This window comes from Biomphalaria glabrata, chromosome 12 (assembly GCF_947242115.1).
Source record: "Biomphalaria glabrata chromosome 12, xgBioGlab47.1, whole genome shotgun sequence".
Taxonomy (NCBI): domain Eukaryota; kingdom Metazoa; phylum Mollusca; class Gastropoda; family Planorbidae; genus Biomphalaria; species Biomphalaria glabrata.
Window position 1 is genome coordinate 26,318,949 of NC_074722.1, and position 12,094 is coordinate 26,331,042.

Consider the following 12,094-nt stretch of genomic DNA (forward strand, 5'->3'; position numbering starts at 1 on the left):
AAAATTGACATTAGCATTTTAAGGTTTATAATGTATACAATTAACTTCGGCTTTTAATGATGTTAATATTTTTTAAAATGTTCATTTTATTGGTGTCTGAAAAATGTTCATATACAATAACAAAAATGAATGTCAATCTAAGTTTTCTTTTGTATCCAGACTGTCAGAGTTTGGGTGACCGCCACTAAAGAGTGCAAAGCAGAGCTCAGAGAACATGAGCATGTTGTGGAATGTATTGCCTGGGCTCCTGACTCAGCACAGCCAGCTATCAATGATGCTGCAGGGACAGAGGTTATTATGCACACTTGTTAATTTTTATGCTATGTCTGTTATGTCAATACTCCAAATTCTGGAGTAATTTATTGAATTATATTACATTTAAATCTAGGTTGTCTTGCATACAATTGTTGTTTTTTTGGGGGAAGGTCATTTTCTTAACTTATCCAATTCTGTGATAAGTTTTCAAAAATTGTTTAAAAAATTTTTTAATCCTACAATGTTCTTTCTCATTCTTATTTTTTTTTTTTTTTTTTTTTGTTAGTTTAAAACGACTGCACTTTTAAAATTTATAAATAAACTTCAACTGCCAATAAAGATTTTATTCAACTGTCCATAGACTTAAATAAATTTTTTTTTATATTATATTTGAAATATTATTACTTTTGTTCCAGAGTAAGAGTGCCAAACGATCAGGTCCATTCTTGCTGTCTGGATCCAGAGATAAAACTATAAAAATGTGGGATGTTAGTGTAGGAATTTGTCTCTTTACTTTGGTATGTTCTCATTTTTTTGTTTGACACCACTCTTACCAATGAAGTTTTGTTTTGTTTTGTTTGTTTGTCTGTCAGCTACTTGGCAGGCTCATTCACCAAGCTGCAGGTTCAATTATTTATTCAGAAAGACACAAAGATACACATTTCTTATTCCATATGCTAGAACAAATTCGTACAAGTGCTTCTTCTTCCCTTAGTGCCATTAGAAAATGGTACAGGTTGCCTGAATCAGTCAGGAAAACCAATGACTTAGGAGAGTTAAAGTCATTGATTAACATGCATGACTAGATTGACACATGAAATGCGTAGGACGTAATAATCTTCTTTTTTTTTTTGAAGTAATTTCTGTAATAGATAAGATTATTTTATCCATGTTTGTTCATGTACATAATGAAAAAGACTTTCAAATTTGACTTTATGTTGTTATACACATTTTTAAATCATATGTCATATATCTTTTATTTTGATATTTGCTGTCCTGCTATGTTAGGAGACAAAGTTCATGTCTAATGTTGTAGGTAATGCTTTTATTCAATGTAAAATGATTCGCTTCTATTCTTTCAGGCTGGTCATGACAACTGGATACGAGGCATTGTCTTCCATCCAGGTGGCAAATTTATTTTATCAGCCTCTGATGACAAAACAATCAGAGTGTGGGACATACAAAACAAGCGTAACCACAAGACATTGATTGCACACCCTCATTTTGTGACTTCTATTGGTGAGAAGACTTCTCTCTCTATTTTATACAAAATATATATATATATACATATTTACTTAAAGTTTACAGAAATTATTTTTGTTTTGAAAAGGTACAAATGCACAATGTAGGTGCAATGTATGGATATATATTTTTAAAAACATTTTAAAAAAATGATTCAGGCAGTGGCTCTGTGATTTGATAATGGTTGTACATTTGGTTAATAAATCCAAGCTGCCATCAGTTTATCTCTCCATGTTAACATGTAGAAAATCATGCAGTGCTCAGTGTTTGTTTAAAAAAAAAAGTTGACAGAAGATTCTAAAACTAAAAAATTCACCAAATTTAAAATACACTTTAAAAAATACATTTCTTGTTTCCAAAAATGTATACATTGTCTTAAGAATAAAAACAAGCTTCAAAATGTCCTGGGTAGAATTATAAACTGAGGCCGAAGCACTTTTGTTTCAATATCTTTCAGAGAAAAAACAATTATACATATAAATTATTATTGCATTAGTAGCCTACTGTAAATGTCTTCTATCCCATAGTAGCTGAAATAAAATAGTATAAAAGGTAAAACCTAATTTTAAAGATTCTGAAATACATCGACAGTTGAAATACTGAATTGTACATAATACTTAACTATATATATATATACTATACATCCTACAAGTCTGATATTGATATTTAGGAATTGTTATTTCCTATTAATACAATGACAATTTTAAGAGTAACATATAGTTTAGAATGTTAATTATTAATCTACTTTTAATTATTGAATTCCCATTTTAGTTAGTCAAAGGTAGCGTGTTGAAAGTTATATGTCCTCTATGCTCTCTTCCAGATATGCATAGAAATGCTCCTTATGTGATCACAGGAAGTGTTGACCAGTCTGTCAAAGTCTGGGAATGCCGTTAAAAAAACAGCCAGGGTTGTACCGCTGAGAAGAGGGAAATAAGAACTACCTGCCACACAGACAGATTAAGACAAGACGCAAAGGCTGTAAAGAAAAATCTATTTATTTAATCTAAAACCAAACAGACTTTATGTTGTAGTGCTTCAGTTCAACTTCAAATGTATGTACCATACCATCTTAGTTTTGGCTGCCTCAAGCTCTCACCTTGCCCCATTTTTTGTTTTCTTTTGGAAAACCAAATCAAAACATTCCCAGGTCTTTAAATGATAAATCCTTAACAACTTACAATATGGGTATCCAATGGTCAATATATTAAAATTGATCTTCTTGTGTGTGTGTGTGTAATGCATGACACTTTGGTCTAAAGCTGTTGATTGAGCTGTTTTTCTTTTAATACCCTTCTTGAACAGATCTATTCATCTGACTCTTAGTAATAACACACAAAGGCATAAAATCCTTAAACAAAACTAAACAATGATGGTCAAATGTACCTGAAGGACTCCATAGTTTTCACTTTTTTTTTATTTGTGATATCAATGTAATTGGCATTTCTTAGTGTTGATGTTTTAAACGTGCTGCTTAAAATTATTCTAATTAATTACCTTCTTTTTTTTTCGGTCATAAATGACTTTCTTTTCTCATAAATATTTCACAATCAAGAGTTCATTCCTCCTGCCAGTTGGTAGTCTCATTAGTTGCTTCCCCCTCTCGTTTCCAATTGGCAACTCACCCCCCCCCCCCCCCTTTTGCTGCAATCCCTATCGCTTGTTTTGAAATCATGTTTCTTTGTTTGTAACACTAAATCAGTAAAGCAGAATTGATTTCAGAACTTTGTTTAGAGAGTTCAATGAAGCCAATGGACACAAAGGATTATCTAGCCATAGTAGACTTGTTCTCATTACTATTCCTTACTCAAATGTATTTCTACTGCTTCAGTTCAGAATGGCCAAATCTATGTCTGTGTTATCTAGCCACTGACAGTATATGTTTTAGCGAATACATAAAACCCCCGTGAAGGTTCAAATGGCAGACTTCACTGAGCAGGTCACCCATTAAAAATGTCAGTGCATTTCAGCATTTATGCAAATGTAGGCTGTGTTGACCTCGCCTCTTTGTACAAATATTAAACAAAAAAATCCTTCAAAAATTGTTTTTTTAGTTCTTACATTTAAGAGCTTAACTGTTCATGTTGAATTGGTGCATATAAAAAATGCCCAGGCCAAGTTTTCTTCTGTTTTGACAGTTAATACTAATGTCTTAACTGAAGTACTGAGATGCACTGACGACGTTTTGTTTCATTTAATGAGACTTAGCTTGTATATATAATTCAATGTAAATAGATGCATAATTGTTTGTAGAAATCTCTTCAAAAGTGCAAGTTATGATTTATTATTATTTTTATTACTATATTTTTTTTTTTGCACTTAATTGTGAAGAAAAATAAATGTCATTAGTCATCACAAAGAATGGAGTTTGTATTATTTTTAAACTGTTAATTTATATTGAATTAAAATTTTAAATAAAATTGTGTTAACTAATAGAAAGGCTCTCCTTTTTAAAGCATTGTAAGTTCAGCTAAATGTCATCTGGCTTCTCCAGCAAATGTAATGTTGTGACAGTCTTACATGATCTTATCAATGGGCGGCACTGGTCCCCAAATTGAGTTCAAATAGTCTTTCAGTTTTTAATATTTTATATGGCTTTTATTACAGCTGTCTGTATCATTTTTTAATGACATTTTCTTTTGTTCTGTTGAATCTATTTGTTGAACTAGTTGAAGTCAAAGTTTGAAGATAAAAGATTTAGGTTTAGATTGTGTTTTGGCCAGTAGTATAATTCAAAACAAAAAAACACCAACAATTATGTTAGTTTTGAGTTGAACACAATGATAGAAATGAATATAACTATTGTAATCATTAGTCTAAAATAATGTTTAATTCATTCTACTATTCAGTACATTAAATTTACAGCTTCAGGTTAGTTGACAAAGTGATAATTGAGTCATCAAATTTTCTTTAACAATCCTAGTATATAAAGTTCACTGAAAATGAAACCAAGTTTGAAAGAAAACAGAAATCAGGGGCTGGAATGAACTATTCTTATTTCCCAATTCTCTCTCTTCCTACCTTCTAGCCCACCTTCTAGTTACCTAGGAAAGGTTTTGTGCAATTTTGTTTTTTTTTCAGGCGTTGAAATGTTCATGTACCCTTGTGTGATATCTTCTTCTGTTGTCTCTTTACCTGCAGTTTCCAATTTCATGATGTTTCTATGTTTTCCTATGAAACTGCCCAGTTAGCTTGGCAGAGGACAGCAACCCAGTATGTGTCTCACCCTCATTATGTTTTCATCTCATTTTATTTATAAGATTCATGCTTTTTATTGTAAACTCATTTTCAAAGTGTGTTTAATCAATTGGTACTTATAATTTTGCCAAAGTGTTTTATTTCTATACTGTTAGTGTTAATCTCGTTTTCTGTCATCAATCTCATTACTCAACTGTTACTTCTTTTTAGGGAAATCTCCATTGGCAGTTCACCAGATAAATGGTAATTATTTTTTAAATAGTCTTAGTAACCAGAAAAATGGTAATTATTTTTTAAATAGTCTTAGTAACTAGAAAAATGGTAATTATTTTTAAAATAGTCTTATAACATAATGTATTAGCGGTACTATAAAATAAGTTGTTTAGGAAGATAATTAAACTTAATGGAAAATGACTTTTAGAAATTGAGTAGATGAAGTTTGAAGTATGGGTGCTGTTAAAAAAGAAAAACTTGACTAAAGCATTCAGCACAGGGCTTTTACACAAAAGATATTTAGTTCATGCCTTAAGTAAATCTTACAGAAACAAATTTTAACTCATTGGAAAAGAAAGTAAGCCAATTCATTATTACATAAAAAATCTCTTCAGTTGGGCGGATATCTATTAGATAAGTGAAATGGTGTTAAATCATTTTTTTTGTCATTTAAATAGCAATAAAAGCTTTGCATTTGAATGATACACTTATTCCTGTGTCTTGGTATATCCCCAGTGGACGAGGGTGTCCTTATCTAGAAGCATTAAATGGAATGTATATAACATTTGATTCATCTGCACATCCTTCAATGTTTTCTTGTATGGTCCAAAGATGTATAAACCATGTCTTTTGTTGCATTGGGGTGAATTTATTTCTCTATTTCTTACACATCATCAAACTCATTGTAAGAATAGGAAATATTCAAAGTCAGTAACTTGTGCAGTTCTGGTGGAAAACAGTTCCACTCATCACATGCTGATGTCCTGATATATTCAATGTATGTGCATAAAAACAATTATTTAAATTATTTAACATACTGGTACCTGGCAAGTTAAAATTTTCTTCTTATCAAGCTGTTTGTTGTTGCACTACTATTGCACAAAGATTTTTTAATTTCCTGGTTATAAAAAAAAAAAGGTACAGTGCTTCTAGCTTAAAAAGTGTTGTTTTTTTTTTGTGGGGGAGGCTGGGGGGGGGGGGGGTATGAATATACAGAGAGTAACACAATGTATTGAAAATCAATCATATTTGAATAATATCAGCTTACATTTTCACTGCTGCACTGCTAAAAGATGTGTGCATCTAAACGATTATTTCAGTAGCATTTTTAAAACTCAAGATCAACCCAAGATTATTATAACCATGATATATACTTATTGTTCACCATCTTTTTATCATTAGTTTATTAACTGTTGTATACTAACTAGTTTATTGTCAGTGTGATGTCTGTTCCATGTTGCTAAAGGTATTTTGTCTAAACATAAAGCACAATCATCTGAAGTTACACAAATCATTAAAATAGCTTGGTTTTTAAAGCTTATTTAACACCCTAGACTTTGTCTAAGGCACACAGTAAACTACGAGTTGCACCAATGTCAGTTTTCAGCTGCTTTCTTCTAATGAGTTGAAAGGTTTGGAATGAGTTTTTCGAATACCTGTAATAAAAATGTGGAGTTAGGGACGAAAACTAAACTTTCGAAATTTTGATTGGTTTCCAACCCTTGGAGCCCTACATTTTTGACAAATAAAAAGCTCTTGACTTATAGCTACCTGTTGTAAGGTTGCCATTATGCAGTAGTTTTCATGAGAAGAAAATGAAGAGTTTATTATAGACATGACCAAGCCCTATCTCATTCTTCCTATCTTTAATAGAAAATGCTATGTGCATACAAAAAACAATCATGTCTTTGTCTTGAATGCTTCTGTTGGTGAGCTCATGTATTTTTTTTATATATGCATATGTTTTATTTTTGGTGTAAAACTCAATATAATTTATTAATGATAATTAATGTGTGTAACCTTTTTATTTTTGTCGCCTACTTGCTGATTATAGTCAGTCAATAAATAGCTCTATTGAAAACACACAGTGTTCTTGTTTCAACATAGACGTCTACTTCCTCATATTAAATGAAACATTGGTTTGCAAGAAATAGTAATTCTATTATGATGAGCATGGAAGTAATCTAGATTAATCTATTTATAGTAATTCTATTATGATGAGCATGGAAGTAATCTAAATTAATCTTAAGATACCAATACTAGGAGCAAGCATTTGAACAAACATCGTTTGAATGGTTTGTACATTTTAATAAAATGAGCTTTCAATATGCACCATTTATTTGATTCAAACTAGTCCTTTGAAAATCAGTAAAATGTGTTGACTGAATAGGTAACATTGTTAATAGCAATCCATCGTACGCATAATTATTTTATGTAAAAAAAACTTTGATTTGTTTATCCATAAAATATAACAATAATAATGGGTGTTTGAACTATTTCAACAGCAGATAGGAATAAGGAATGTCAGAAACAGTTTTTTGATCATAGGTTGTAATGAATTGTAGACATCAGGCTACAATTTATTGACTAAACCAGATTCAGGTGCTGAGACCATAATGATGCCTTGAATCTCTTTAAACTTTGGATGGTCTTTGTCCCCTACCAACTGTAACAATACAGCTTCACTGGTTGTCACTATTGCCCCCATTTGTCTGAAGCGCTGTGAAAAACAAAACAAAAAAAAAATAGAAGAAAACAAGAAAAACATTAAAAAATACTTTTTTGAAAAAAAAGTATTTTGTGAACACTTGATCTATAAACCCTCCATAGAAAAAATTCAATTCCCTCAGTCAGTGCTGACTATTAAAGCCTTTTCTTATCCCTTGCAGTTTTGAGTCTGTCCAGTGGTAATTTGTGAGGAGAATAAGGTGATAAGTCTGTCCAGTGGTAATTTGTGAGGAGAATAAGGTGATAAGTCTGTCCAGTGATAATTTGTGAGGAGAATAAGGTGATAATTCTGTCCAGTGGTAATTTGTGAGGAGAATAAGGTGATAGTGGCCAGCTTTGGGTTGGTTATGTGGTGCCATGAGTGGTATGTATACAAAAATAAATGTGTAAATACTCTTAAGGTCAATATTTTTTCTATGGTCAGCCAGCTACTTTACTGACTAGTTCAATAAGCCATATTTGATCATCAGCAGCAAGAAGCTGTGCTTAAATCGAAATTCCCAGATTATGGATAGTATCCACAAAATGAACCTCTCAATTTGTTATGATAACTGAGTCTGGACACTCCAATTTCATTTTATTGCTTAAAGTGCTTACTTGAATGACTTCAGTGTTATTCTCCTTGAGTTAATTGTTAACCATGGATGTTAAAGTTACAACGGCCCCCTTTAAAATTCTGGTTGCCAGACTTCGAGGGAGTGGAAGTATCATACAATTGTGAATCGTAGGCAAAGTGATATAAAAATACAGGAGAGCTTATAACATTGTTGAGCTGACGATGGACATGGTAAACAGCACAAGGGCTAAAAGTAATCCTTGTGGTACTCCATCATTTAGTGTGCTTAATCAATTAAGCTTCAAAATACTATTGACCAAATGAACAGGAATTAAAAAGCTCAAGTTAAAATGCTGTATTTTGTTTATTGTACCTTATTAAGTAGTACCTTAAAAAAATAAGTTTATTTGTATTACCTCTAAAGCAAAAATTCTATCCATCTGACTCCTGGATGAAACAGCATCAGCAACCACATGAACTTCAATGCCTTTACTTAATAGGTCGATAACAGTTTGTTGCACACACACATGTGTCTGGATATGAGCAGGAAAAAAAAAATTAAAATGGTGATAAAAATTATCTTGAGATTAATTCAGTTGTCACAAAAAAAATGCAACTGGTCTTTTCATCCTTAAAAATTCTAGTGAAGTGATATCATAACTCTATTGTAAATTATCTCTCTTTAAATCATAATCAAAAAACAATTTTGTTGCAACTTCTTGAGCAGCCTATATAAAGCAGTGTTGTTGTTTTTTTGTCAAAGATCAGAAAAGATTATGGTTGTAAAAAAATACTTCAGATCTACACGTCTTTATGCTTAAGCAGGTATTTTAAAGATTCTTATGTATTTTTTATAATCCAATGAATTTTGATTGTAAGTAACTAACATAAACTAACTACCTAAAACTCATAACAGATGGCTAGAATGAACAAAATTACACTCTCAAATCTTGAGTAAAACAAAATCTAAGCATAACAGCAGTATGCAAGCACAGAATCATTACTTCTGCAGCCAACAATTAAATCCACATACCACCACTTTCCATATTGATACATAATAAATGAACATAACCAAGTTTTTTAAAGATCATGTAGAAAAGATCAAAACCTCAATTCCACATAAAATGACATGCCGAACATTTCCTGAACATAATGTCTTCAACTTTTCCTCAACTTCTGGTATGACCATACTAAACTTGGTCTTTGGAAACACTCCAACTGCATTGGCAATATTAACTTCAGGCACAGTGCTGCCAAGACCTTTTGGGTACTGAAAACATATAATTAAAGGGTTTAGAAAAAATTATATAAACAATAAACAAATGCATTGACAATAAACAATGTACAAAAAAGGCCTGATGTCATGATTGACAACATACATAGCAGCTGGCCAGGTGTATGAGATGTTCAAGTGTAAGAAAAAAACTTGTTAGATTGAAAAAGTCTCAAAGACCTTGGAGAGCTACCAGTTATGATGTAAACAAATATAATTTAGAAATATTTAGAAAATGAAGGTAAATATAGAAACTTGAAGAAAAGATTAACAATGATGTAAACATTTCGGAATAGATTTTGTACGATGCTGTATAATGAAAGCAAAACTAACTATTGAGGTCATTGTTCATTGTGTTCAAATACACCAGTGATTCCAAACTGTGTTCAGTGAAACACTAGTCCTGAAATGGAACAACTTCTGGAATAATTAACTAGTAGGCCACCAAGTGAATTAACCTTTTTAAACAAATAAGCTAAGAGTTCCGCTAAATACTCAGAATGTGCAAAGTTTGTGAAACACTGAAAGAGAGGCACCTAAGAACTCACATAAGTCACGTAATTTGGCAACACTACTCTCCAAAACTAATTATTATGCCATTGATAAAATGTACTTCTAAAATGTAAAATTTGGTTTAAAGGACCAAAAGTAATATTACTGAAAACAACCTGAGGCTCTGACTTAGCAAGAAGATCACTGGATGGTGTTTTTGAGCGTCTTATTACATTGTTGGTCTTCGCCTGTGTTCAACAATTACTTGGAAGTTTAGTTATTACCTCCGTTTGAATACCGCGCAGAATTACCAAAAAATGGCAAGAGTGATACAAGTGACTGACTGCCTAGTCATGTGATATGCACTTTGGACTGTCATCTCCATGGTTCTGGGTTCAAACTCTGCCCACTACCATGCATCGATTTTCTGAGGGGTTTAAGCTGGGATGTAATAATCTTCAATTCTTAATGAACATCTGAAATATGTGAAACAAACAAACAAATGATACCTGTACTATTTTTTTTAAATAAACATAACTGCTCTTATTAACAATCACAAGAAGGTTTTATCTGAAGACTTAAGACTTTTGAACTGACAAGTGTTAGAAGCATGTGTGTAGCCAGCACCCTGAAAAAAAAATGCATGTGTGCAAGAAAAAAATCATGGGTATGCCCATGCTTAGAAGTAGAGATATTAAATGCCATTGAAAAACATGACATAAAGCAATCCTCTACTTACCTGTTCTGTGACAATCAAAGGGATTTCCAATATTCTTGATGCTTCTGTCTGTGAAAATAAAAGTAATCTTGTAAAAAGTATAGACTATAAACGCTACATTTGATAACCATAAACAACGGCAACATTATAACGCCAGATTCATGAGTGAATTTATTTTACACACTTTAACACACATGACACATAACATTCCAACATTCACTCCCTTAGTCAAGGAGAATCATTCAAGCTACTCATATAAATAATGTCAACAAAAGAACTTCTTGAACTTTGAGTTCCTGATGAAAAAATTAAGCCCCAACAATAATAATAATAACTAATAGAAGGCTTCTCAAGTGTTTCCACCAAAGGTACCTGCACTTTGATATGGCGCTTAAGATGGCAACTCCAAACTACTAATAATGATCTTCTGAAGAATGTGCTGACTTGGGCAATACACTAACTGAGCAAATATGTTAATATTGTGTCATTGTTTGTTGTGAATGTTTTGTGATAAAGAAGGATGCGACGTAATATAAAAAAGATAGCCTTCTATGTCTACTTGTATAAACACAAAGTCTCTGTTATTATTAATTAATGTCTTCAGTAATTAATTTATTTATCTGAGACAACAGAACATGGTGTCAGAAGTGGGATGGTGTCAGATTTAATGTCAGATTTGGTGTCAGATTGGTTTAAAGTGCTGGTAACAGATAGTGGTTTCTAAATTGCTAAAAGTACATTTTATTTGTATCAAGTGGTGTCAATAGTTCATTTTGTTTTAGATCTAGATCTAGACATAGAATCTAGAATCTATATGAATAATGGAATTATTTGATCCTCCTAAACCATTGTCACTAGACGGTGATTTGATTTGATTTGTTGATTTGAGGCACATCGGCACAATTTAGGCCATGTCGTGCCTGCAGTCCCCTAAGGACTACTCTCTCTCTAAACAAGGGCCAGATTCTATACAGTAATATAATTAAAATTAAGGTCTATTCACAGTTAAAATAGTAAAGGTAGTAAAAATTTAAATATTTGGTAAAAATCTAATGTAAATAGTGCATGTTCACAAATTCAGAAATCAGATCTTCGTAGATAGCCCCACTTCCCGAATAAAGCCCAGTACCTTCCCAGGGTCGACATTATTAAATAGTGTTTTTAGATTAGTGGCTCTAAAATGTTTCGCCCTGACATCCTGGTATCTGGGGCAATCAACGAGGATATGTTCCACGGTGAGGCGAGAGTCACAGTACTCGCAAAGTGGGGGCTCCTCTCTCTTCAGTACAAAAGAGTGCGTGATGTAGGTGTGGCCAATCCTAAGTCTGGACATGGTTGTGCTACCACGCCTTGTCAGTCCCTTAGATGTGGGCCGCCACCTGACATCCGCCACAATCTGCCTGAGTTTACTGTGAGTCTCAGCCTCCCATCGGTTCTGCCACTCTCGATAGGTGGCAGAGGCAATACTTTGTCTCAGGTCCGAGTAGGGAATTTGGGTTCCTGACACCGCATGATTTAGGGCTCTCTTTGCTTCTCTGTCTGCGGCTTCGTTTCCCTCAATGCCAACATGGGAGGGGACCCAGATGAAGGTGACATCCCTACGGTCAGCTGTTATTAGGTCCAACAGCTTCAGGCTCTT

The 12,094-nt window shown here is 32.8% G+C and overlaps 2 protein-coding genes across 3 annotated transcripts in view; one reads left to right on the forward strand and one right to left on the reverse strand.

Annotated features, from left to right (window-relative positions):
• LOC106053670 (lissencephaly-1 homolog) overlaps positions 1-6,771 on the forward strand; it is a 20,790-nt gene extending 14,019 nt beyond the window's left edge. The window contains exons 10-13 of the mRNA XM_056006655.1: positions 160-291; positions 672-773; positions 1,338-1,494; positions 2,321-6,771. Coding sequence (XP_055862630.1) covers positions 160-291; positions 672-773; positions 1,338-1,494; positions 2,321-2,394 — 465 coding nt within the window. The 3' untranslated portion in view covers positions 2,395-6,771. The remainder of the gene's footprint in view (positions 1-159; positions 292-671; positions 774-1,337; positions 1,495-2,320) is intronic.
• Positions 5,879-12,094, reverse strand: part of LOC106053671 (isochorismatase domain-containing protein 1-like) — an 18,244-nt gene continuing 12,028 nt past the window's right edge. For both annotated transcript variants that reach the window (XM_056006656.1, XM_013209267.2), the window contains exons 2-5: positions 10,477-10,524; positions 9,081-9,242; positions 8,389-8,505; positions 5,879-7,408 (exon numbers count right to left, since the gene is read on the reverse strand). In XM_056006656.1, the coding sequence (XP_055862631.1) occupies positions 7,262-7,408; positions 8,389-8,505; positions 9,081-9,242; positions 10,477-10,524 (474 nt within the window). In that variant the 3' untranslated portion in view covers positions 5,879-7,261. The remainder of the gene's footprint in view (positions 7,409-8,388; positions 8,506-9,080; positions 9,243-10,476; positions 10,525-12,094) is intronic.